Raw genomic sequence first — 27,282 nt, 5'->3', positions numbered from 1 at the left:
TGGAAGTGCTGAGGATTGGATGCTAAAGGACTAATTATTTATGTCTCAGAAGTTAAAATAATTGAATCAGCAGTCACACTACACCAGGTTATAGTCCAACAGATTTCTTTAGGAGAGTGGCCCCTTCCTCACTTTGTGATTTCAAATAAACCTGTTGGACTATAACCCCTGGTGTCATGTGACTTCTGTGTCCACGCCAGTCCAACACCACCACCACATCAAAATAGCTAAAGTTTAAATCTCTGTGGAACTTGTTCACTTGAGCACACCTTTCCTCTTAAAAGGCAGCAAAATTATGGAAGTTATACTCTAACCTGATTGACACTGCCTCCTTTTAAAGTAATCCACTTTATGCCGTCGGAAGACTTGATGGTGAATTAATTATTTAAATGTTTACCATTTACACTTGAGCCATTTGTCATTTTATGACAGTTTTGAATTAAATGGTAAATCTACAAGGTCTTTTCCCTGAGTTGGAAGAGTTCAGAACTTGACACATGTTTAGGGTGAGAGGGGAAAGATTTAAAAGGGACCTAAGAGGCAACATTTTCACAGGGTGGTGTGTGTATGGAATGAGTTGCCAGAGGAAGTAGTGGAGGTTGGTACAATTACAGCATTTAAAAGGCATCTGGATCTGTGGGGTTTAGAGAGATATGGGCCAAGTGCTGGCAAATGGGACTAGATTAATTTTGGATATCTGGTCAGCATGGGTGAGTTGGACCAAAGGGTCTGTTTCTGTGCTGCATATATATATATATGCAGAATCTGATGTAAAAGCTGTCATTGGCCTGCCACCCCTTGATTTGTTCTCATTTCCCAGTATGGTCACCTGCTTATTCCAAATATTTCCTGCTATTCTTTATTGCACTGTTCAAAGGTCGGTCTGTTTTTTGTTTCTCTTTTATTTCATGGAATGTGGGTGTTGCTGGCTGGGCAAGTATTTGCTGCCTGCCCCTAATTGCCCTTGCCCTGACTGGTTTGCTAAGCTAGTTCAGAGGGCATTAAGAGTCAACCACATAGCTGTGGATGTGGAGTCATGTGTAGGCAAGACCAGGTGAGAATGGTACATTTCCTTCCATAAAGAATATTAGTGAACCAGAAGGGTTTTTACAAGAATAGGTCATGATTTCTTGGAAAAGCTTTCAATTCCAGGTTTTATGAATGAACTGAAGTCGCCTGAGAAAATGCGGTAAGGTTGAACCTGTGACCTCAAAGAATTAGCCTCGGTTTCTGGATTAATACTCAGTGACATTGCCATAAAATCACTATCTTCCCATCTAGTCCTCTTTCCCATAAAGGCTTCAGCTTTGTCATGGCTGGGAAGTGTTTTAATTGGACCCTGAAGTTAATTGAATTGAAGAGCAGTTTGATAAGTTTATATATTGCCAGTTACTAGTACACTTTAGATTCCAGATCATAGAATGTGTACTTCTGCCATTTTGAAGTATGATAGATGCACCCAAAACTCTTCTGTGAATAAACAAGTAGTCTGTAATGTAATGGGTTATAGGAATTAGATCACTTAAAAATAAAAAAGATAAAATGACATCAGGCAGTTCAAATAGGATTCACTTGGCTGGTGGCTGGTATGAAACTATCGCCTTACCGAGAATGGCTAAACAGATTAGATTTTTCAGTCACTGGAATTTAGAGGAATGGTGGGGGATATTTTTGAACATACAAAATTCTGAGGGGACTTGACAGGGTGGATGTTGACAAGATATTTCCATAGAGAGAAAGTGAGGGCTACAGATGCTGGAGATCAGAGCTGAAAATGTGTTGCTGGAAAAGCGCAGCAGGTCAGGCAAAATCCAAGGAGCAGGAGAATCGACGTTTCGGGCATAAGCCCGAAGAAGGGCTTCCTGAAGAAGGGCTTATGCCCGAAACGTCGATTCTCCTGTTCCTTGGATGCTGCCTGACCTGCTGCGCTTTTCCAGCAAGATATTTCCATGACCTGGGAGAGTCTTGAACAGGGGAACACAGCTGCAGCGTAAGGGAGCACTCCTTTAAAACTGACCTCCAACAACAACAATCTTTTTCCTATTGTGTCAGGTATGATACCACCTAAGAGTTTCCCCCCTGATTCACATTGACTACAGTTTTATTAAGACTCCTTGATGCTAAACTTGGTTAAATGATCTCAAGGGCAGCCACACTCACCTCTAGAATGCAGCTTCTTTAACTGTGCTTAGACCAAGGCTGTATAATGAGGGAAGGGGCGTGAAGAGATCTCAGCGTTTTAAGGAAATTACAGCGAAAGGCAGAGGTGAGGCCCTGCTTTGTAAGAGTTTTATATTTAATATGTTGATGGACTGAAAACTGGTGAAAGTCTGTGAAGCTGGGTGACTGGCAAGTTTAGTGAAAATTTAGATCATTGATGAGGTGGGTCCGGAGTGGTGCTGGCCAAGAGAAATTTGCCCGATTGCTGCAGACTACTGTTTTATTTTTTTATCAAATAACAATTCTATTTTGTTTTATCCCTGCTACAGAGATTCCCAAAACAGATAAAAGTTTTGAAGAAAAACTAATCTTTAAGGCTTTTCTGCTGAAGTTTGTGAATGCCTACACTCCGATCTTTTATGTTGCATTTTTCAAAGGCAGGTGAGTGCTTTTAGTACTGAATTCACACACACGCGCGCGCGCGCGCACACACACACACCCCCCAACCTAGCAGGGATTCTGCAATGCGATGAAATCCCACTATATTCAAAACAAGTGGCATTATTGTCTGACACAATGTGCAATCTTGGACACTGTCACAGGTTAAACTACTGCGTTGTCTTAAGTGCAGAACTTGGAATGCTTGCTGCTTATTGCAATATTCAGTCCAATTCTAATTACTGAGACAATGCAGCAAGGACTGGACGTTCTTCAGGCTCTGGTTGATAAAGTGATGAGTAACATTTGAGAGACATGGACCAGGATGGAAGTTGGCTATTGCAGTTTGATCATTAACTCCCTTCTGTATGAGTACTCTATGGCACCAATGTGCATCAGGATTCACTTCAGCAACTCCCAAAACTGCACTCTCTAAAGGCTAGAGCTGCAAGTGCAGGGAAGCACCATCAACTGCAAGTTCTTTAAGGGGTAAAAACAATGACTGCAGATGCTGGGAACCAGATTCTGGACTCGAGGACACCTCTTCCTACTGCCCCCTCGACCATGACCCCACCCCCCATCACCAAACCATTATCTCCCAGACCATACAGAACCTCATCACCTCGGGCAATCTCCCACCCACAGCTTCCAGCCTCATAGTCCGGGAACCCCGCACTGCCCGGTTCTACCTCCTTCCCAAGATCCACAAGCCTGACCACCCTGGCCGACCCATTGTCTCAGCATGCTCCTGCCCCACTGAACTCATCTCTACCTACCTCGACACTGTCCTATCCCCCCTAGTCCAGGAACTCCCCACATACGTTCGAGACACCACCCACGCCCTCCACCTCCTCTAAGACCTCCATTTCCCTGGCCCCCAAAGCCTCATCTTCACCATGGATATCCAATCCCTCTACATCTCCATCCGACATGACCAGGGCCTCCAAGCCCTCCGTTTTTTCCTCTCCAGACATCCCCAACAGTACCCTTCCACCGACACTCTCATTCGTTTGGCCGAACTGGTCCTCCCCCTTAACAATTTCTCCTTTGAATCCTCCCGCTTCCTCCAGACCAAAGGGGTAGCCATGAGCACGCGTATGGGCCCCAGCTATGCCTGTCTCTTTGGCTATGTAGAGCAGTTGATCTTCCGTCATTACACCGGCACCACTCCCCACCTCTTCCTCCGCTACATTGATGACTGCATTGGCGCCACCCCGTGCTCCCGCGAGGAGGTTGAGCAATTCATCAACTTCACCAACACATTCCATCCTGACCTTAAATTTACCTGGACCATCTCTGACACCTCCCTCCCCTTCCTGGACCTCTCCATCTCCAATAATGACGACCGACTTGACACTGACAGTTTTTACAAACCCACCGACTCGCACAGCTACCTGGATTACACCTCTTCCCACCCTACCTCTTGCAAAAATGCTATCCCGTATTCCCAATTCCTCCGCCTCCGCCGTATCTGCTCCCAGGAGGACCAGTTCCACCACAGAACACACCAGATGGCCGCCTTCTTTAGAGACCGCAATTTCCCTTCCCACGTGGTTAAAGATGCCCTCCAACGCATCTCGTCCACATCCCACACCTCCGCCCTCAGACCCCACCCCTCCAACCGTAACAAGGACAGAACGCCCCTGGTGCTCACCTTCCACCCTACAAACCTTCACATAAACCAAATCATCCGCCGACATTTCCACCACCTCCAAACAGACCCCACCACCAGGGATATATTTCCCTCCCCACCCCTTTCTACCTTCCGCAAAGACCGTTCCCTCTGTGACTACCTGGTCAGGTCCACGCCCCCCTACAACCCACTTTCCCATCCTGGCACTTTCCCCTGTCACCGCAGGAACTGTAAAACCTGTGCCCACACCTCCTCCCTCATGTCTATTCAAGGCCCTAAAGGAACCTTCCACATCCATCAAAGCTTTACTTGCACATCCACTAATATCATTTATTGTATCCGTTCCTCCCGATGCGGTCTCCTCTACATCGGGGAGACTGGGCGCCTCCTAGCAGAGCGCTTTAGGGAACATCTCTGGGACACCCGCACCAACCAACCACACCGCCCTGTGGCCCAACATTTCAACTCCCCCCTCCCACTCTGCCGAGGACATGGAGGTCCTGGGCCTCCTTCACCGCCGCTCCCTCACTACCAGACGCCTGGAGGAAGAACGCCTCATCTTCCGCCTCGGAACACTTCAACCCCAGGGCATCAATGTGGACTTCAACACTTTCCTCATTTCCCCTTTCCCCCCCCCCCCCCCCCCCCCCCACCTCACTCTAGTTCTAAACTTCCAGCTCAGCACTGTCCCCATGACTTGTCCGGACTTGTCCTGCCTGCCTATCTCCTTTTCCACCTATCCACTCCACCCTCTCCTCCCTGACCTTCATCCCCTCCCCCACTCACCCATTGTACTCTATGCTACTTTCTCCCCACCCCCACCCTCCTCTAGCTTATCTCTCCACGCTTCAAGCTCACTGCCTTTATTCCTGATGAAGGGCTTTTGCCCGAAAAGTCGATTTCGAAGCTCCTTGGATGCTGCCTGAACTGCTGTGCTCTTCCAGCACCACTAATCCAGAATGCAAGTTCTTTAAGTTCTGCCACATTCCTGACTCTGAACTATGTATTCCTTTTTTGATGAGTAAAAGTTGTGGAACTTCCTCCCTAACTGCACTGAGAGACATATTCTCACATGGAGTGTCTGGTCCAAGAAGGCAGCTTTACCACCCTGTCCTCGAGGGAAGCAGTTCCTGGCATTGTCTGTGACACTCCTTTTTAAGAAACAGTCGTGCAGTTGGGGTCGGTTGGGGGTGAAAAACTATTTCTGATTGTCCATTGAATAAAACCAGCCACCTTTTTGATTGATTCTTTTTGACCTCAGTACAATTTAACACTGTGCCTTTTATTGTAAATATGACTCTAACAAATATTGTCTACTTCTAGGTTCACAGGCCGCCCTGGAAAATATATCTATATTTTTCGTAACATGAGAATGGAAGAGGCAAGTTGGTTCTTTTTAAAAATAGGTGAAAACTAATCTTGGAATCATATGGTAAGCTTTATGGTGAAAGAAAGGACTGACTCTTGTTCACTTTGTTGTTAAGTGTGCACCAGGAGGCTGCTTGATGGAACTCTGCATTCAACTGAGCATCATCATGCTGGGCAAACAACTGATACAGAACAACCTGTTTGAAATCGGAATTCCGTAAGCATTTACCTCTATTCTGGACAGACTGGTGAAGGACATTTTACTTTTCAGATTTTGTGCCCTTTTTTCTATATTTTTCTTTTCTCGTATTGTTTAACCAATTATTGAAGTGTCTGGTTTTTTGAGTCTCTAGTTTCAGGCGTGTATCCTTGAGGGGAGGTGTCCAACCTGTCCTCCGATCCCTTGGGAAACAGCTGCCAGAAGGCAAGGTGGCTGTTAGGAATTTGTGACTTTTGCTTGAAGTCTCTCCTCTCTGGGAAGGCTATAATCAGAAGCTCACAAAGGGAAGAGGCAGTCACACAAACACTATCCTAACACATTGTGCAGGAGTGAGTAGTTGCTCTAATATAACATGAGCAAGGTGTAAAATGTCTCCTCTCCCTATTACCTTTAAGTTGGCCTTGTTCATCAGCCCAAGAGTTGATGGGATAGAGAGTGGTCCTGGGTGATGACCACTAACAGCTGTTATAGCATTGGTCTCTTGTACTCTCTGCTTGGCATTGGGTTTGGTTGAAATCGATTTGATGTGCTATCATGTATCCAAGTGTAGATAATGGAAGGTGCAGCCTCATCCATTTTGGGCAATTCCTCAAGCTGTATTCCTTCTCCAATATGCTCACAGTCCCAAGTTCATTTGTCTTTCAGGTGATTTGAACGATGTTACATTTGATCGTTTTTGATATTTTATGAAGTTGATAAGCTCTGGAATAGTGTGTGGGAAGAGGGTAGATGATATGATCCAATTCATGTTGTTAAATCAAAACCATAATTGTGATTAAAGTTGACATGTATAAATTTTTTAATGATCCGAATATTCAAAGTTTGTGAGAAGATTTGTAGCTCGGGTGCTCGTTGTTGTGGTTCTGTTCGCCGAGCTGGGAATTTGTGTTGCAGACGTTTCGTCCCCTGTCTAGGTGACATCCTCAGTGCTTGGGAGCCTCCTGTGAAGCGCTTCTGTGATCTTTCCACCGGCATTTATAGTGGCTTCTCTCTGCCGCTTCCGGTTGTCAGTTCCAGCTGCAGTGGTCGGTATATTGGGTCCAGATCGATGTGCTCACAGATTGAATCTGTGGGTGAGTGCCATGCTTCTAGGAATTCCCTGGCTGTTCTCTGTTTGGCTTGTCCTATAATAGTGTTGTCCCAGTCAAACTCATGTTGCTTGTCATCTGTGTGTGTGGCTACTAAGGATAGCTGCACAAAACACTACGACAAACAGGAAGACAGCTAATGATCCGCATCCATGAACACCAACTAGCCACAAAATGACACGACCAGCTATCCTTCGTAGCCACACACGCAGATGACAAGCAACATGAGTTCGACTGGGACAACACTACTATTATAGGACAAGCCAAACAGAGAACAGCCAGGGAATTCCTAGAGGCATGGCACTCATCCACAGATTCAATCAATAAGCACATCGACCTGGACCCAATATACCGACCACTGCAGCGGACAGCTGGAACTGACAACCGGAAGCGGCAGATTCAAACCACTACAAATGCCGGAGGAAACAACACAGAAGCGCTTCACAGGAGGCTCCCAAGCACTGAGGATGTCACCTAGACAGGGGACAAAACGTCTGCAACACAAATTCCCAGCTCGGCGAACAGAACCACAGATCAGAATATTTTGTCAGAGCATTCAAAATACAAAATTTCAATCTGGATCTTGCAAGATGTTTTTATTTGATTATTATTGTCGCATTAAGCGATCCATTTGTAGAGCTCACCATAATCCATTTATCACACCTGAATTATTGAGCTGTAAGATTTTGAACTAGGTAAAAACAATGACTGCAGATGCTGGAAACCAGATTCTGGATCAATGGTGCTGGAAGAGCACAGCAGTTCAGGCAGCATCAAGGAGCTTGAAGCTCCTGTTCTCTGTTGGGCTCCTGCCTGAACTGCTGTGCTCTTCCAGCACCATTGATCCAGAATGTAAGATTTTGAGACAACCCGTTTGATTTATATCAATTGCTTCTGTAAGGACAGGCAGACATTCCTAGGTATAAAGTTGGACAGTTGGTAGAGGGTGGTGTACAATGTTGGCAATTGGAAGTGCAGCCATGGATATCTCCACAAACAGCCTGAAAGCTTTCCTAAACAAGCCTGTAGGATGTTCACCTGGTGAGAGGGGGGGTTTGGCCCTAAACTGGGGCCCTTTCATCCAAACATCAATAGCAATAAACAAATGGAGGAGTGATTACAGTTTCTCAATAACCCACTGTCTCATCTAAAAGGAGGAGGGATAAAAGTCTCTTTTTTTTTTTCCCTTTTGGCCTCCTTTGCATCTTGACCTTGAAGTAGGGAGGTGCTATGAATTTGGCCGCACTATTAAGTGGGCCCTGTTGTGGATCAGTGATGCTGTCTCTGGAATTTCTAGCATTGAGTGAAGTCTGTATTATCCCATTAAACCTGGTGAGCTGAAAACTGGGATTGCTTCTAAACAGCTTTTCATTTTTTTTTTTTTTTAATTAGCTTCATTTGGTGTCTCGTTTTCTGGGCCTTAATGAATTAGTGAATGTTTTTGTTTAAGAGAAGGGCACGTGAACATATAAAGCTGGAAATGCCCTTCCAGTCTGCTCCAACATTCAATAAGATTATGGCGGATCTGATTACTCTACAGTTCCATTTGTCCCCAATAACCTTTCACCCCTTTGCTTCTCAAGAATCTAATTACCTGAAAATATTCAAGGATTCTGCCTCCACTGCCGTTTAGAAGGTGGAGAGTTCCATAGACTCTTAACCCTCCGAAAAGCAGCCATCTCATCTGTCTCAAATGGTGATCCCCTTATTTTCAAACAGTTACTCCCTAGCTCTCAATTCTCCCACACAATAAGACAGCCTCTCCACATCCATGATTTCTCAGGATCTTATCTTTCAACAAGTTTTCTCTTGCTCTGTTAAGCTGAAGCAGAAACAAGCCTAGTTTGACCAGCCTTTCCATGCGAAAACAAATAGCCTTTTTCAGGTATTAGTCTCGTAAACCTTCTCTGAATCACTTCTGATGTATTTCCATCACTCCTTTAAGATGACCAGTGCAGTACACAGTACTCTAGATGTGGTCTCACCAATATCCTGTGTAACTTGAACATAATCTCCTTACTGTTTCCTCTTGCTATAAACAGCATTCTTTTAGCTTCCCTGATTCCTTGCTGTACATGAATACTGATCTTTTGCAGTTCGTGCACTAGGGCAACCAGATCCCTCTACATCTCAGTTCTATAATCTCTCGTCATTTGGATAACAATATAAGCCATAAGAGCAGAAATTAGGCCGTTCAGCCCATCAAGTCTGCTCCACCATTTAATCATGGCTGATTTTCTCGACCCCATTCTCCTGCTTTCTCTCCACCTGAAGCATACTCAGTAAGTATACTCACTAAAAATACTCAACTATGGCAATGAATTCTATAGATCCGCCACTCTCTAGCTCACTCTTATTCCTTCCATGAAAATGGACAATTTCACATTTTTCCACATTATACTCCATAGCCAGATCGCCACCTACTCACCTAAACTACCTATATTACTTTGAAACTTCTTCATATGCTGTTTATGACTTGTTTTCTTACTTACCTACCTACCTTTGTGTCATCAGCAAATTTAGCAACTAATAATTCTGTCCTTTCATCTAAGTCATTTGGATAAATTGGACAAAGCTGAAATCCTAAGACTGATTCCTGTGGCACATGACTTGCTATATCGTGCAAACCTGAAAAAGACCCATTTCGGCCAATAGATTTTCATGTTACAAAGACAGGCATTGCTGGAGAAACCCATGTCTGGCAGTATCCGTGGAAAGAAAACAGCCATAATGTTTTGGGATATTCAGTTCTTCCTGTTCACAGGCAATGTGTTACCCTCTGCATGGTCTTTTTATTTTCAGCAGTAACCATTGATGTGGCACTTTTTATCGATGTATTTCGATTTCCAGAAGGCAATAGAATCATAGAATCCCAACAGCGCACAGAGGTCATTTGGCCCATCGAGTCTGCACTGACCCTCCAAAGAGCATCCCAACCCATCCCAGTAACCCCACATGAGGGTTTTAGCATGGCCAATTCACCTAACATGCACATATTGGAGTACCTGAAGGAAACCCACACAGATGCAGGGACAGTTTCTGTGTGGAGTCCGCACAGTTGGCTAAGGCTGGAATTGCATCCAGATCCCTGGCACTATGAGGCAGCAGTGCTGACCACTGTTACAATACATCAGCCTATTCCTCTTTCTGTGGGGATGTCTAGTGGTATTATCACTAGACTATTGATCCAGGGCTCTGGATTAAAGTTCACCTGGACCATCTCTGACACCTCCCTCCCCTTTTTGGACCTCTTCATCTCTACTTCCGATGACCAACTCAACACTGACCTCCATTTCAAACCCACCAACTCCCACAGTTACTTGGCCTACACCTCCCACCCTGCCTCCTGTTAAAACCCAATCCCTTACTCCCCATGCCTTTGCTGTGTCTACTTGCTGAAGAAGCAATTCCACTTCACAACATCCCAAATGGCCTCCTATTTAGGGGACTGCAACTTCCCCTCCCACGTGGTCAACAACACCCACCAGCACATCTCCACTTTCTGCACCTCTGCCCTTAAACCCCACCCATCCTGACCTTTCACCCCACCAATCTCTGGATTCAGCACATCATCCTCCTCCATTTCCAGACCCCATCACAGGGATATATTTCCCTCCCCACCCCTATCTGCATTCTGCAAAGATCATTCCTTCTGTGACTCCCTCATTAGGTCCATGCCCCTCCCACCAACCCACCCTCACTCCTAGCACCTTCCCTTACTGCCACAAGGGGTATAAGACCTGTGCCTGCACCTCCTCCTTCACCTCCATCCAAGGATCCTTCCACATCCAGCGGAGATTTTCCTGCACATCCAAACATCTCATCTACTGTATCCATTATCCTTGATGTGGTTGTCTCTACATTGGGGATATCGGACGTCAACTTGCAGAACGTTTCAGGGAACATCTCTGGGGGACATGCACCAAACATCGGTTTTCCCCAGTATCCTCATCCCCTCTTTTCCCCCTCCACCTCATCCTAGATCCAACCCTCCAACTCAAGACCACCCTCTTGACCTGCCCTTCCTATCCATTTTCCTTCCCACCTATCCGCTCCAACATATCACCATCACGCCCCCCCCCACCTGCATCTACCTATCGCCTTCCCAGCTACCTTCCTCCCCTCCCCTCCCCTGCCCATACCCCTCCTATTTATCTCCCTGTTCCCTCCCCCACATTCCTGATGAAGGGCTTATGCCCGAAACATCAATTCTCCTGCTTCTCGGATGCTGCCTGACCTGGGCTTTTCCAGCGCCATACTTTTCAACTCTGATCTCCAGCATCTGCAAATCTCACCACCACCTATTAATCCAGAGACCCAAGTAATGCACTGAGGCCAGGGTTCGAATCCTGCCCTGGCAAAATAGTCAAATTTGAATTCAATAAGCAATCTGGAATTGGGTCTAATGGTGATGAATCCATTGTCTATTGTCAGGAAAAGCCCACCTGGTTCACTAACATCCTTTCGGAAAAGCGCCTCATCTTGGAAGATGGCAACATTTGTAATCAATAATAAGCTAGTCCAATAATAACTATAAAGCAATTGTCAGAAAAACACATTCACTAATGTCCTTCAAGAAAGGAAATCTGCCATCCTTACCTGGTCTGGCCTACATGTGACTCCAGACCCGCAGCAACGTGCTCAATTCTTAACTACCCTCTGGATAATTAGGGATGGACAATAAATGCTGTCTAGCCAGTGATGTCCTCAACCAATGAATTAATTTTAGTGTTCCCTGACATTCAAAAGATGATTTCTGCTTTCACAAAGCTATGTTGACTCTGCCTGATTACCTTGAGCATAACTGCGTCCTGGTATAACTCCTTTTTATAATTGCTTTAACATTTTCCCAATGTGCGATGTTAAGCTGTCTGTAATTTCCTGCTTCCTGTCTACCTAACCTTTTGAATAAAGGAGTTAATGTGCTAATTTCTGATAAAATGAAACTTTCATTAAATGTAGGGAATTTGGGAAAATTTAAAACCATTGCATCAATGATCTGTGGCCACATTTAAGGCACTTGGGGGGGGGGGGGGGGAAACCCCTCAAGTCTGAGGCCTGGAACATGCAACTCCAAGAATTTGCTAATTCCACATTCCTGGTGATTATAATTTTCTTGAATTCCTCCCTCCCTCCCCCTCCATTTCCCGATTTACAGCTATTTTTGAGATGTTGCTCATATCCTGTATGTTACTGAGAAGCTGGTTAAGAAAGGGTTCCAGTGCATTACTGTAAAAAGGAGTTGATTAATACCTGCCCGTCTCTGAGGAATCTTGTCTCTTTGTGCGTGTTGTTTCAATCCCTTCATTGTCTACTGCAGTGGCCTGGCCAGGCCAGTTCCTAAGATATCATCAGTATTTACAATTAAATCAGTATATTTTCAAATATACTGAACTTGCATCAATCACTTTATCCCTCATGTCTTTATCCTCCACATATCACTGAGAAACAGAAAAACCACAAGATGCCGGATGTTCTAGCTAGGTGGATAAAGAACTGGTTGAGCAACAGGAGACAGAGTAGTAGTAGTTGAAGGGAGTTTCTCAAAATGGAGAAAGGTGACCAGTGGTGTTCCACAGGGGTCAGTGCTGGGGCCACTGTTGCTTGTGATATACATAAATGATCTGGAAGAGGGCACTGTTGGTATGATCAGCAAGTTTGCAGATGACAAAAATTGGTGGAGTAGCAGAAAGCATAAGGGACTGTCAGGGAAGACAGGAGGATATAGATAGACTGGAGAGTTGGGCAGAAAAGTAGCAGATGGCTTTCAATCCTGACAAATGTGAGGTGATGCATTTAGGCAAGTCTAATTCAAGAGCAAATTATACAATGAATGGAAGAGCCTTGGGAAAAGTTGATGGGCAGAGAGATCTAGGAGTGCAGGTCCATTGTACCCTGAAGGTTGCTGCACAGGTGGATAGAGTGGCTAAGAAGGCATATAGTATGCTTGCCTTCATTGGGCAGGGTATTGAGTATAAGAGCTGGCAGGTCATGTTAAAATTGTACAAGACATTGGTTCGGCCACATTTAGAATACTGTGTACAGTTCTGGTCGCTACATTACCAAAAGGATGTGGATGCTTTGGAGAGGGTGTGGAGAAGGTTTACGAGGATGTTGCTTGGTATGGAAGGTGCTAGCTATGAAGAGAGGTTGAGTAGGTTAGGTTTATTTTCACTAGAAAAAAGGAGATTGAGGGGGACCTGATTGAGGCTTACAAAATCACAAAGGGTTTAGACAGGATAAATAGCGATAAGCTTTTTCCCAGGGTGAAGGATTCAACAACGAGAGGTCACGCTTTCAAGGTGAGGTGTGGAATGTTGGAGGATACACGCGGCAAGTACTTCACACTGAGAGGGTGGTGGGCATTTGGAACGCATTGCCAGCAGAGATGGTAGAGGCAGGCAAATAGATTCATTTAAGATGTCTGGACAGATGCATGAGTAGGTGGGGGGTTGGGGGGGGGAGCAGAGGGATACAGATGCTTAGGAATTGACCGATAGGTTCAGACAGTACAGTGCAGGCTTGGAGGGCTGAAGGGCCTGTTCCTGGGCTGTAAATTTTCTTTGTTATATATCATCTCACCAAATTCATGATGTTTCATTGCAGTATTTCTGATCTTGTTGGAAACCACCAGGAAAGGTTGCAAGTGACTGTCCTCATGATATAGCCACATCAGAGAATTTGCTGAATTTGACCTTTCACAAGATGTGGGTGTCACTGGCAAGGTCAACCTTTGTTGCCTATTCTTAGCCCTCAAGCTGAGTGGCTTGCTCAGGCAATTTGGAAGGTAGTTAAGAATAGAGCACATTGCTGTGGGTCTGGAATCCCATGTAGGCCAGATCAGGTAAGGATGGCAGATTTCCTGCCCTAAAGAGCACCAGGTGGGTTTTTTGAACATATGAGGAACGGCTGAGGATACTGGGATTGTATTCGTTGGAGTTTAGAAGATTAAGGGGAGACTTAATAGAGACGTACAAAATAATACATGGCTTGGAAAAGGTGGATGCTAGGAAATTGTTTCAGTTAAACGAGGAGACTAGGACCCGTGGACACAGCCTTAGAATTAGAGGGGGTCATTTCAGAACAGAAATGCGGAGACATTTCTTCAGCCAGAGAGTGGTGGGCCTGTGGAATTCATTGCCACGAAGTGCAGTGGAAGCCGGGACGCTAAATGTCTTCAAGGCCGAGATTGATAGATTCTTGTTGTCTCGAGGAATTAAGGGCTACGGGGAGAACGCTGGTAAGTGGAGCTGAAATGCGCATCAGCCATGATTGAATGGCGGAGTGGACTCGATGGGCCGAATGGCCTTACTTCCACTCCTATGTCTTATGGTCTTTGGTAGTGATGGTGGTCATGAAACTAAGACTAGCTTTCAATTCCAGATTTTGCTCTGATTTAGTGATGTTAAACTCCAAACATTTATCTTGGATTTAACCCTGTCTCTGCACATCACGAACTGGGATCTCTGAATATAGTGTCACTGCCACCTCCCTGAAACCCTGAGCCCTATGGCATGGCAACAGACTGTTCTAATCACTGTGCCCATGCCAACCCATTGAAAGGGCTATCCATTTGTCTCCCATAACTTTGAATAAATAATTGACAAAGGAAACATATGCAAGTCCTTTTCCAAAGCTTCAATTAAATCTGCTGTGGGCATCCCCACCTGTACCCCCTCCCCAAAAAATTACAGATCATAGTACTCCTCTCTGGGTTTTTGCCAATTTGTCTGAAATGTGTCCTTTTGGTTACTGACCCTCCTGTCTGGAGAAATGTATATACTCCTTATCAACGTTGCATCATTCTGAACATGTCTATTAAATTTCACTCTAACCACCTCTGTTCGGAGGGGAAAAATCCCAGCTTCCTCAGTCTCTAAACAAAACTGAAACCTCCGACTAAAGTTCCAAATAGCGACACTGCCATGCTAATTCATTTGGAGTGATATGTGTATTTTTAAAATCCTTTTTGTCTGTTTAGTTTACCAGATGAAGATGATGAATAGTTTGTTTTTCGTCAAGTTTTACATTGTCAAACACAATTGTATTAACACCGTAATCTGGGAAAACTCATGTATCTGCAAGTTGAATGACTGAGAATTACCTTGAGTTTTCCTTTCTGTTAGCACACAATTGAATGTCATCATACAAGTTCTCTCTACCCACACTTCTCTGCTCTTTATGTGACAGGTGTCTACTGCATATTGATGTAGAACCCATCTGAGAAAGAAGGTTATAGGTTCAAATCCTGTGACAGAGCCTTGAGGACAAAATCAGAACTGACAATTCAGCTCAGCACTGAGGAACTGCTGCACTGTTAAATTTGCTGTTGATCCCAATCCAACAACTCAACTTTAGCAAAAATAAGTTTAAAAATCACACGACACCAGGTTATAGTCTAACAGGTCTATTTGGAAGTTCAACTTTCGGAGCACTGTTCCTTCATCAGGTCACTAGTTGCCTGATGAAGGAGCAACGCTCCAAAAGCTTGTACTCCAAATAAATCTGTTGGACTATAACCTGCTGTTGTGATTTTTAAACTTTGTCCACCTCAGTCCAACACCAACATCTCCACATCTTGGAAGAACTAACATCCTGCCCAGTACAAGTTAATGTTTTCCCCTTGCCCTCTCCCTGAAACGTTTTGTTTTCATAAAGCACTGCAGATGCTGGTAATTCGAAACAAAACAATTGTTGGAGACACTCTGCAGGTTCAGAAGTATCTGTGGAGAGAGAGAGAGAGAGAGAGAGGGATACAGTTAACATGGAGTCCATTGACTCAACCAGCTCTGAGGAAGGGTCACTGGACTCGCAACATTAACTCTCATTTCTCACCACAGATGCTGCCAGTCCTCCTGAGTTGCATCAGCAATTTGTTTTTGTACCTGAAAGTTTGTTTGGTCATAACTTAATTGGCTTTGGGAGGACTTGACTATGCCCTAATTGGTTGTCCCAATACAACAACTGAGGTTGTGAAAAATGCTATTGTCATTCAAGTCCATCTCTTCCTCCTCAGATACTTCTTGTATCATTTTACTCGCTGTAGCCATTTTGAAAGAATTAAGCTATAATGTATAAAAATACACATGGTGTTTACCTGTGGCAAGGGGCAAGAGGATGACCTTCCATAACCTTACTTTGACACTGCAACTGTCTCCATGTTTAGTTTCCAATTATTGACATTACAGCATTAAGTGAAGCCGTCTGTCTGTCTGTCTGTCTGTCTGTCTACTCTCACAACCTTAAAACAAAGAACATTACAGCGCAGTACAGGTCTTTCAGCCCTCGATGGTTCCACAGGTCAGTGCAATAATCTGAAGCCTATCTATTCTAAATTATTCCAATTTCAGCCATATGTTTATCCAATGAGCATTTAAATGCCCTTAAAGTTGGTGAGTATACTACTGTTGCAGGCCGTGCATTCCATGCCCCAACTGAGTAAAGAAACTACCTCTGACATCTGTCCTATATCCATCACCCCTCAATTTAAAGCTATGCCCCCTCGTGCTAGCCATTGCCATCTGAGGAAAAAGGCTCTCTCTCTCCACCCTATCTAATGTTCTGATTATAATGTGTCTCAATTAAGGCACCTCTTAACCACCTTCTCTGTCATGAAAACAGCCTCAAATCCCTCAGCCTGTCATCGTAAGACCTTCCCTCCATACCAGGCCACATCCTACTAAATTTCCTCTGAACCCTTTCCAAACTTCCACATCCTTCCTGGAATGTGATGACCAGAACTGTACGCCATACTCCAAGTGCAGCCGCACCAGAATTTTTTGCAACAACAGCATGACCTCGTGGCTCTGAAACCCAATTCCTCTACCAATACAAGCTAACACACCTTACACCACCTTAACAACTCTATCAACCTGGGTGGCAACTTTCAGGGATCTATGTACACGGACATTGAGATCTCTGTTCATCTACACTACCAAGAATCTTACCATTAGCCCGGTACTTTTCATTCCTGTTCCACCTTCCAAAGTAAATCACCTCGCACTTGTCTGCATTAGACTCCATTTGCCACCTCTCAGCCCAGCTCTGCAGCTTATCTATGTCCCCTGTAACCTGCAACATCCTGCAGCACTATCCACAACTCTACCAACCTTAGCGTCATCTGCAAATTTACTAACCCATCCTTCCATGACTTCATCCAGGTCATTTATAAAAGTGACAAACAACAATGGACCCAAAACAGATCCTTACAGTACACCACGAATAACTGAACTCCAAGATGAACCATCCCCTCTGTCGGCTTTCAGCTCGCCAATTTTTGATCCAAACCACTAAATCACCCTCAATCCCGTGCCTCCATATTTTGTTCGATAGTCTACCGTGAGAACGTTATCAATTGCCTTACTGAAATTCATGTACACCACATCGACTGCTTTACCCTCCACCTGTTTGGTCACCTTCTCAAAGAACACAAAATAAGGTTTGTGAGGCACGATCTACCCTCCACAAAACAGTGTTGACTATCTCAAATCAACTAATTCCTTTTTGGATGATTATGAATCCTATCTCTTATAATCCTTTTCCAACACTTTGCCCACAATCGAAATAAGGCTCACTGGTCTATAATTACCAGGATTGGCTCTACTCCCCTTCTTGAACATTTGCTATTCTCCAGTCTTGTGGCACTATTCCTGTAGACAATGATATAAATATCAAAGTTCTGCAATCTCCTCACTAGTTTCCCAGAGAATGCTAGGATAAATCCCATCCAACCCAGGGGACTTGTCTATTTTCACACTTGCCAGAATTGCTAACACCACTGCCTTGTGCACCTCAATCCCGTCTTGTCTAGTAACCTGTATCTCATGACAACATTGTATTTTTTTGTGTGAATACTGATTAAAAGTATTCCAATGGCGCTTCCCCTATCTCCTCAGACTCCATGCACAACTTTCCACTACTGTCCTTGATTGACCCTAATCTTGCTCTAGTCATTCTTTTATTCCTGATATATCTATAGAAAGTTTTAGGGTTTTCCTTGATCCTATCTGTCAACAACTTCTCGTCCCTTCCTGGCTGCTCTTTATGCTCAATTTAGATCTTTTCTGGCTAACTCGTAACACTCAAGCTCCCTAACTGAGCCTTCATGCCTCATTCTAACATAAGCCGCCTCCTTTCTCTTGACAAGGGATTAAACTTCCTTAGCTGAAAATGTGTTGCTGGAAAAGCACAGCAGGTCAGGCAGCATCCAGGGAACAGGAGAATCGACGTTTCTTCAGGATTCCTGAAGAAGGGCTTATGCCCGAAACGTCGATTCTCCTGTTCCCTGGATGCTGCCTGACCTGCTGCGCTTTTCCAGAAACACATTTTCAGCTTTGATCTCCAGCATCTGCAGACCTCACTTTCTCATTAAACTTCCTTAGTAAAGCATATCTCCCTCACTCGACCACTTCCTCCCTGCCTGACAGGTACATACTTATCAAGGACACACACAGCCTTTACAACTAGGTGTCCCTACGTTAGTGTTTTTACACTTTTAGTAAAAAGTAGCTGCTACTTCACATGAAGACTAAACCTGTGTAGCTAAACCAACTCCCAAATGGAATGAGGAGACCCACTTCTTGACTGCTTTTTGTACAGTTGCACCACATCCCTGCATCTGGTACAGACAGAAAATTCAGTTTATATTTTTACCACCATCATAAAATTCATAAAAAGTGAAACTATGTTCAGCTGATACTAGTTTTATCGTGAGTGCATTGTGTTTAAAGAATGAGGAATATCAATCTTGATAAATGAGTGGAAGGTGGGGCCACCTGCCTGCCCCATTCCAGTTTCCTGCAGAATCCCTGTAGTGACCAGTAACGTTTTAAAGAAAAATACAACTTCTAGTTGAAAGGATAATAGATTTCATTTTTAAATACATTTGCATAACAGGCAAACTAAAAGCACTGTTGACCAAACCTTATTTCTGTAAGAGAGATGAAAGTACAGGATAGAACTTCCCCTGTCCTTTTTAGTGCAATTGAAAATTTCACTGACAGGATTTTCTCAAACCAGTTCAATTTTTGGCCCCAGTCCAAAGTTTCTCAGCTCCCAAACATTTATTTCCTTTCATTTCTTGCCCTGGTAATATTTAACCACGCAGTTGGTCTTTCAGTGTATGTTTTTCCCTCTGGCAATTTTCACTCAAGCAGTAAGTCGACATATCCTGAAGCTTCATTTCAAATCTTTACGTATTTGGTCTTTTCTGACTCCCACCCAAATTCCTGTGCAGTGAACTATTGAGACTTCCAGCCTCTAATTGCTATCTTTCTCTCTCCCCTGGATTCTGGCAGCTTGAGAGTCTGTAGATTATCTTCGAAACACTACTCCCTCCCTGCCTGTCTCCAAGAAAATTAAGCATGGGATCACTGTATTCAGAAAGCAATGTTAAGTCTCAATCCTTAAGATTCCAACTCATTTTTACCTTCGAAGTGGGTAATTTTAAAGCATAACATTTATGATTTACCCTCTGATTGCAACATATAGGATAATCAGCGGGTTAAATCGGGGGTACAGTGAGAGCCTTTTTCCTCGGATGGTGATGGCTAGCTATAAATTGAGGGGTGATAGATATAGGACAGCCGTCAGAGGTAGTTTCTTTCCTCAGTAGTACAGGCGTGGGACATACTGCTTGCAACAGTAGTAGACTCACCAACTTTCAGGGCATTTAAATGGTCATTGGACAGGCATATGGACCAGAATGGAATAGTGTAGGTTAGATGGGCTTCAGATTGGGTTCATAGGGCGCTGCAACATCGAGGGCCGAAGGACCTGTACTGCGCTGTAATGTTTTCAGTAGAACAGTTTGTAAGCCAAAATTCTCAATATCTTTGGAAACAATCTGCCTAGCCACTGTAAACACAGAAGCCTCTGCTGCAGTCTGAAAGCACAATAATCTGGTCCTCCCTTTTCACAAATCCCCCTTTGCTCAGGCTGGTCATCAGCCAAATTCTAAAACCGACCCTTCAATATGCCTGAAGTTAAAGACTATCCCAAAACGCACCACTATTTTTTTGTAATCCTTGTTGTAACTGAGGTTTGAATTGGGTCTGTAATTTAAGCTAGTGACTTTGATTCAGGGTCCAATGCAGTTCCCATTGTCAAAGTCAGAAGTCACACAGAGTTATAATCCAACAAGTTTATTTGAAATCACAAGCTTTTTGGGCGCTGCCCCTTCAATCAGGTGACAAAAGAGCAGCACCCTGAAAGCTTGTGATTTTAAATAAACCAGTTGGACTAATAGTCTGGTGTTGTGGGACCTCTGACTTTTTCCAACCCTTTATCCAGTCTAACAGCGGCACCTCCGCATCGCGGTTCCCATTGTCAGGAAATATCACTCAGTAAAATGATTGAATTGTGAATTGTTTTCAGATACTTGTGCCCACTGTCTGTGGAAAGCAGGCAAATTCATAATTTAAGTTTTTAAATCTGGATGAGCTTTCAAGCATTATTTTATTGCTGGAGAGAGTGATTTGGAGTATTTGGATATGCTGAGCATTTATACACTCATTACTTTCAAAAACATTTCGGATGGCTATCTGGATAGAAAAGGTTTGGAGGGATATGGGCCAGGAGCAGGCAGGTGGGACTAGATTATTCTGGGATTATGTTCAGCCTGGACTGAAAAGGCTGTTTCTGTGACTCTGACAATGACTCCATGGATTGCTAAGAGAAAAATGAACTTGATTCTCTAACCAAGAAAAATGTTACAGTATTATAAGTTGAATTTGCATCTCCATGGAGCTCCCAGGAACAAGGAAAAGTCAGAGTTTGACAAACACATGCACATTACAGAGATCCTCTGTAGTAGTCGTGAACAGACCGGACCGGAGGCTGAAGTTCTAAAAGGATTTAGTTTGCCTTTATTCCATTCAACTGATGCTTCTAAACAGTGGATTCAAATGTAAATAGTTTTTGGTCTTCGAATCTGTTGCCATGATAAATTGATTTATTTTTGTACATCAGAACGTACAAACTAGGAGCAGGAGTTGGCCGTCTGGCCCTTCGAGCCTGCTCTGCCCCTCAATAAGATCATGGCTAATCGTCTCATGGACTCAGCTCCACTCAACAGTGTTATAAAAATGTCCGTTACTTCTTTGAAAAGTCAAGGAATTATCTCCCTTAGCTTTAAAAGAGATTACTGAAGTAGCATCAACTACTTCCCTGGGCAAGGAATTCCATAGATTAACAACCCTCGAGGTGAAGAAGTTCAAAGAACAAAGAAAATTTACAGCCCAGGAACAGGCCCTTCGGCCCTCCAAGTCTGAGTCGATCCAAATGTTCTGTCTAAACCTGTCGCCCAATTCCTAAGCATCTGTATCCCTCTGGTCCCCACCTACTCATGCATCTGTCCAGGTGCATCTTAAATGAATCCATCGTGCCTGCCTCTACCACCTCTGCTGGCAACGCGTTCCAAATGCCCACCACTCTCTGTGTGAAGTACTTACCGCGTGTATCCTCCTTAAACTTTCCACCTCTCACCTTGAAAGCATGAATCCTTCACCCTGGGAAAACGTTTATCGCTATTTATCCTGTCTAGACCATTCAAGATTTTGTAAACCTTAATCAGGTCCCCCTTCAATCTCCTTTTGTCTAATGAAAATAAACCTGACCTACTCAACCTCTCTTCATAGCTAGCACCTTCCATACCAGGCAACATCCTCGTAAACCTTCTCTGCACCCTCTCCAAAGCGTCCACATTCTTTTGGTAATGTGGCAACCAGAACTGTACACAGTATTCTAAATGCGGCCGAACCAATGTCTAGTATAATTTTAACATGACTTGCCAACTCTTGTACTCAATACCCCATCCAATGAAGGCAAGCATACCATATGCCTTGTTGACCACTCTATCCACCTGTGCAGCAACCTTCAGGGTACAATGGACCTGCACTCCCAGATCTCTCTGCTCATCAATTTTTCCCAAGGCTCTTCCGTTCATTGTATAATTTGCTCTAGAATTAGTCTTGCCTAAATGCATCACCTCACATTTGTCAGGATTGACAACCATCTGCCACTTTTCCACCCAACTCTCCAGTCTATCTATATCCTCCTGTATTCTCTGACAGTCCATTATACTTTCTGCTCCTCCACCAATCTGCGTGTCATAAGTTCCTTCTCAGTTCAGTTCTAAACCTGCTTCCTTTAATCTTGAGACCATGTCCTCTTGTACTAGTCTCACCTGCCAGTGGAAACATCCTGTCTCTATTTCTATTTTATTGATTTCCTTCATAATTTTATGTTTCTATAAGATACCCCTTCATTCTTCTGAATGCGATTGAATATAATCCCAATCTATTTGGCGCCTCCTCATAAACTACCCCCTTCGACTCCAGAACCAACCCAGTGAACCACCTCTGCACCTCCTTCCAGTGTCAGTACATCCTTCCTTAAGGAGACCAAATCTGCACACACTACTCCAGCTGTGGCCTCACCAGCACCTTGTACAGTTGTAGCATTACCTCTCTGCTTTTAAACTCAACCCCTTTAGCAATGAAGGACAAAATTCCATTTGCCTTCCTAATTACCTGTTGTACCTGCAGACCAACCTTCTGTGATTCATCCACAAGGACACCCAGGTCCCTCTGCACAGCAGCAAGCTACAATGTTTTACCATTCAAGTAATAATCTATTTTGCTGGTACTCCTACCAAAATGTATGACTTCACATGTATTAACATTGTATTCCATCTGCCAGACCTTTGCCCACTCACTCAATGTATCTATGTTCCTCTGCAAAGTCTCTCCACTCTGCACATTTTGCTCTGCCACTCAGTGTCATCAGCAAATGTTTACACCGTACATATCCCCCAATTCCAAATCATCTGTATAAATTCTAAATTAATCAATTAATCTTCAGTTTATCTTTCTAAAGTAACATGTACATTTTAAAACTTCTAAAACCTTTTGACCTCCATAAGGATCTGTTTAAACCCTTCATTCCTTGGCACCAAGATGATGATGGGTAGGTCAATATTCTGCTAATATTTTAAATATAATTCCTTCAATAATTTTCTCAATCCAGTCGTCATAACATTAAACACTCTAATCCTCTTTTAAACTCTCAGCTGATGTCTGAAGCAACAATGACAGCTTGGTTTGGATCTTTGATTTCTGTCTTCACTGTGGAGTTTCTGGTTTGACTGTAACCTTGCATCTATTGAGATTCAATGTGTATTATGTAATAGTTGGTGTAACATCTTCACATTTTCAATATATTCTTCCACCAGTTCCTTATTAATTTTATAGTGAAGCTGCTAAGTTAACTATCTGATGGAAAATGAGCAAGTTACAAACTTGCTGCTGCCACTCATTCCCACTCTCCACACCCAAATTCCTTGCACCCTCCACACACCAATCTCTGTGTGTATACTGAGCCAGTGTCCCTGCCTGTTGTGTGGGTGACCAGCATCAAAGCTTATCCACGGTAAGTAGGAATATGAACTGAGGGCAGCTGAGCTCATACTGAATGGTGAGAAGCTCGAAGTGTCGAATGTCCGGCCCATAATCTGTGTGTGTGTTTGACAGATCTCCATGCGCATGTTGTTCCATCTGCTCTGACCTTATACCATGAGTAATAGCCAGATATGGGCACGTCATCATACAAGGAAAGGTGGGATGGGTCAGCTCTGTGTCTGCTGGAGTTTAGAAGGATCAGTGGTTTGATTCAAATGGAAGGTCCTGGGCAGTCGTGAGCAGGCGGATGTGAGAAGGATGTTTCCTCTTGTGGGACAATCTGGAACTAGGAATGTTGGTCTAAAAACCAGCGACACCGTCATTTCAAGCAGAGATGAAAATAACTATTTTCTTTGAGGATTGAGAGTCTTTGGAGTCTTGATTTTTTAATGCCAAGGTTGACAAATATTCAATAACCTTTCATCATACATATTGAGAGGCAGAGGGTGGGGGAAGAGGAGGAGGAATGCAGAGTGTCAGACCAGCTGTGATCTTTGTTGGATGGTAGTGCAGGTTTGAGGGTCTGAGTGACCCAATCCTGCCTCTAGTTTGTATGTTGCTATGTGATGTATAAGACCAGCAAGTAATGACATTGCATCAATAAACCCAATTGCTAAGAGCTCAAATCACACGGTAACTTATGAAATTAATCAACTAGTTTGGTTATTAATTGATTGGGAGTATTGGTGGGAGGGGAAAACCTGAGCTGTGATTTTTTGTCATGAAAGTCTACGTGCAACAATTTGCATCTCCGATCAGGGAGGCAGTGGTGTAATGATGATGTCACAGGCCAAACAATCCAGAACCTTGGGCCCATGTTCTGGGGGCATGTGTTTGAGCCCATCGTGGGAGGTGGTGAAATTTGAAATCAATAAGCTAGCCCAATAGTAACCATAAAGCCATTGTCGGTTGCCAGAAAAAGCCATTCACTAATGTCGTTCAGGGAAGGAAATCTACTGTCCTTATCTGGCCTGGCCATCGTGTGACACCAGACCCACAGCAAAGTGGCTGATTCTTAACTGCCCTCTGGGCAATTAGGAATGGCCCAGCCACTGACTACTTCATCCCATAAGCAGATTCTTAAAATTCAATACGCTCTCGTGTCACCCTGTTGAAACTTGTATCTGGTTTCAGTCAGCATGTGCCAGTTTCAATAACTCGGCTCTCATTTCTTGCATTTCAGGAAATTGAAGAAGCTGATCCGGTATATAAAGGCAAAAAGAGAAGCCAAATTGGAAACGGAGAACAATTGTAAGGCACCGCAGCAATATGAAATCGACTACAATCTGGAGCCATTTGCTGGTCTGACTCCAGAGTATATGGAGATGAGTGAGTATTCATTAAATTGCAGGATAGTGAATCCCCTTCCAAGGAAGGGTCACCCCACCCAAAACGTTAACTCTGATTTCTCCCCACAGATGCGCCAGACCTGCTGAGCTTTTCCAGCAATTATGGTTTTTGTTTGTTTTTCTGTTCAGTGCAGGAAACAAAGGGAAAGCAAATAATGTGGGTGGGGCTTGTCCTTAAGGATGAAATATTGAAATGGCCACACTTAGTAAGATAAACACCTCCCTTGTAAGATTAGCAAATGTAATGATGAGAGGAAGGATGTTTTGTATGGAAATCGGCAGGTATACTTCCAACAGGTGAGTTTCATCATCTACTTCTCAAAGATTTAGTTTTCTTTTAATAATGTTTGTTACCTGTGTATGTTTGAGACACAACAGATCTCTCCAAATTGGTTTTGATAATGTCAGGGCAAAACAGGGCATACACTCGTGCCCCATGCTGGGAGCTGATGGGAGGACAGTAGCAACATATGATCTTTTCTGGTTCAGTTTCATTTCTGGTTCAGTTTGAAGACGGCAAGGAATCAGTCATGCAAAGGAACACCATGGCAAGCCGTACTGGGGACGGGGGGTGCAGACTCCACCATTTCTTCATTTTCTCCCCCCCCCACCTCCATCCCACTTCTCCCTTTCCACCTCCCCCTTGCTCTCACAGGAATAGCTCTGTTAAAATTTATAATTACAATTAACTCTGGAAAATTTGCAAGTTTGTGTACTTCTCTGAGCACAGCTTTGAACCAGGCATCCTATTAAGTGTTATTTCAGATGTGACTGTTCTTTTGGTAATAAACTGCATTCTGCGTAGCTCTGAGTAACAGACCGAACTGGTCAGGTGTATGTTAAAGCTTTGCCAACTTCCAGAATGTGGGATTCACTGTACTGACTCTCCTTGACTTAATTTTCCAAATTCCCTAAACTACTGCTGTTTTCCATGTGTGTGGAGTGGACCCAGAAATTCCTGTTGCATGTTCCTTTTTTATTAAAAAAAAAGCACCGCTGGCTGTGGAGTGTCTGAGCTCATGTTGAAATGCTGTGACAATATCTTGTTGCTATCACAGTCATTGAAGATCAGTTTCACAGGTGTTAGGAGGCCTTGATAGAAAAGGCTGTTCAACTTATCCATTTTCCTGAGGTTTTGCTAAATAATATCAGGCTGATGTAACGTCTGCAATTCGTTCTGTTCTGTGTAAGAATTTGTTAGATTAGTGATCACGTTGACCTGCCCACTTATTGAGCAAATTTCAAGCAATATGAAATATTGGTTTTAAAGTAGGATTTGCCTTCACAATTCTATTTATAATAAACCCACCTGCATATGACTATGTTAAACTATTGTTGTTTGCAACAATGTGTACACAATCCAAAAAATGATACAACACAGAGGAAGCCATTCAACCCATCAGCTTGGATATCCACTCACCTGTCATTTTCCTATCGCCATGCAATTGTTCTCTACTTGGAGTAGTTCATAGAATTGTTGTGGAACAGAGGCCATTTGATTAGACTCTGGTCTCACACCTCACAGACTCTGTCAAATGCAACTGAGACCAATTGCAAGTCAATGACATGGCCTTGAAAGTTCCTTTGTCATGCACTGCCCCAGCAGCTGCTCCTGCTCTGGTGGTCAATGTTTGTAGCTTCCTTTTCTGGAACAATGCTCCTCTGGATTCTTGAATTGTATTTCAACCCATGCTCAGAAATGTTTCCATATCACCAGGCCAGTATGTTTTCTTGTTTGTAAATTCCAAGCCAGCAATTAATACCCATCCTTAACTAGACCTTACTGTGGATCTGGAGTCGCATGTAGGTCAGACCAGGTGAGGATGGCAGATTTCCTTTAGTAAAAGATGTTAGTGAGCCAAATGGACAGTTGTCACATGATCGTCAATGGGCATTTTTAAAATTCCAGATATTTTTTATCATTGAATTCAAAAGTTGGCTTCTGCCACTCTGGGATTTGAGCCAATGTCCTCAGACATTAGCCTGGGATTCTGAATTACAGTTCCACTGACATAACCATTACTTATCACTGGGCTTTCAAGCCCCACTCTCTGCTGCACTGAACATTAATTGTGACTGGCTTTTTCCAAGCTATTCCCAACTTGGAGGAATTCCCTGAGCCCTCACTCTGTAATCATTCAACTTATCCAGGATTTCCCTGTGGTCCTACTACAGAAAACCATTGTGTTCAGTTCACTTCAGCAACGTTGTGTACGAAGGAGTCCGCCTCTCTCGTGCTGTCCTCCCACCCCTCGTGCTCTTGCTGTATGTCATGAACTGTCTTCTAGTTGCAATTGGCAATCTGAGATTTGTTCATTCTTGATGTGAGAAGCAAAGAACTTGATTGGGAAATTTAACTTGACACAAGCAGGAAGCATTGTCAAATCCATTAAATCGTTTGCAGTCTGCAAATTCCCAGCATGTTAGTTTGACCCAAATACCGGGGTCTTCCCCCTTTGTCAAATGTTTGCTCTTGACCATTTCGAGAGGCAACACCTTGTGCAGATGGAGTAGCTGTTTGTAGCTGCAGAAATGACACTTTAATGTCATCAGTTCAGAACTGCTTCAT

General features: G+C 43.7%; 1 protein-coding gene across 15 annotated transcripts in view; it reads left to right on the top strand.

Annotated features, from left to right (window-relative positions):
- Positions 1 to 27,282, top strand: part of ano1a (anoctamin 1, calcium activated chloride channel a) — a 228,939-nt gene that overhangs the window by 158,478 nt on the left and 43,179 nt on the right. For all 15 annotated transcript variants that reach the window (XM_043705340.2, XM_087996249.1, XM_087996250.1 and 12 more), the window contains 4 exons: positions 2,490 to 2,601; positions 5,555 to 5,612; positions 5,716 to 5,816; positions 24,548 to 24,693. In XM_043705340.2, coding sequence (XP_043561275.2) covers positions 2,490 to 2,601; positions 5,555 to 5,612; positions 5,716 to 5,816; positions 24,548 to 24,693 — 417 coding nt within the window. The remainder of the gene's footprint in view (positions 1 to 2,489; positions 2,602 to 5,554; positions 5,613 to 5,715; positions 5,817 to 24,547; positions 24,694 to 27,282) is intronic.

This window comes from Chiloscyllium plagiosum, unplaced genomic scaffold (genome assembly GCF_037043375.1).
Source record: "Chiloscyllium plagiosum isolate Xiang-an unplaced genomic scaffold, Cpla_swu_hap1 HiC_scaffold_18, whole genome shotgun sequence".
Classification (NCBI taxonomy): Eukaryota; Metazoa; Chordata; class Chondrichthyes; order Orectolobiformes; family Hemiscylliidae; genus Chiloscyllium; species Chiloscyllium plagiosum.
This window is presented reverse-complemented; position numbering and strand designations above follow the sequence as displayed.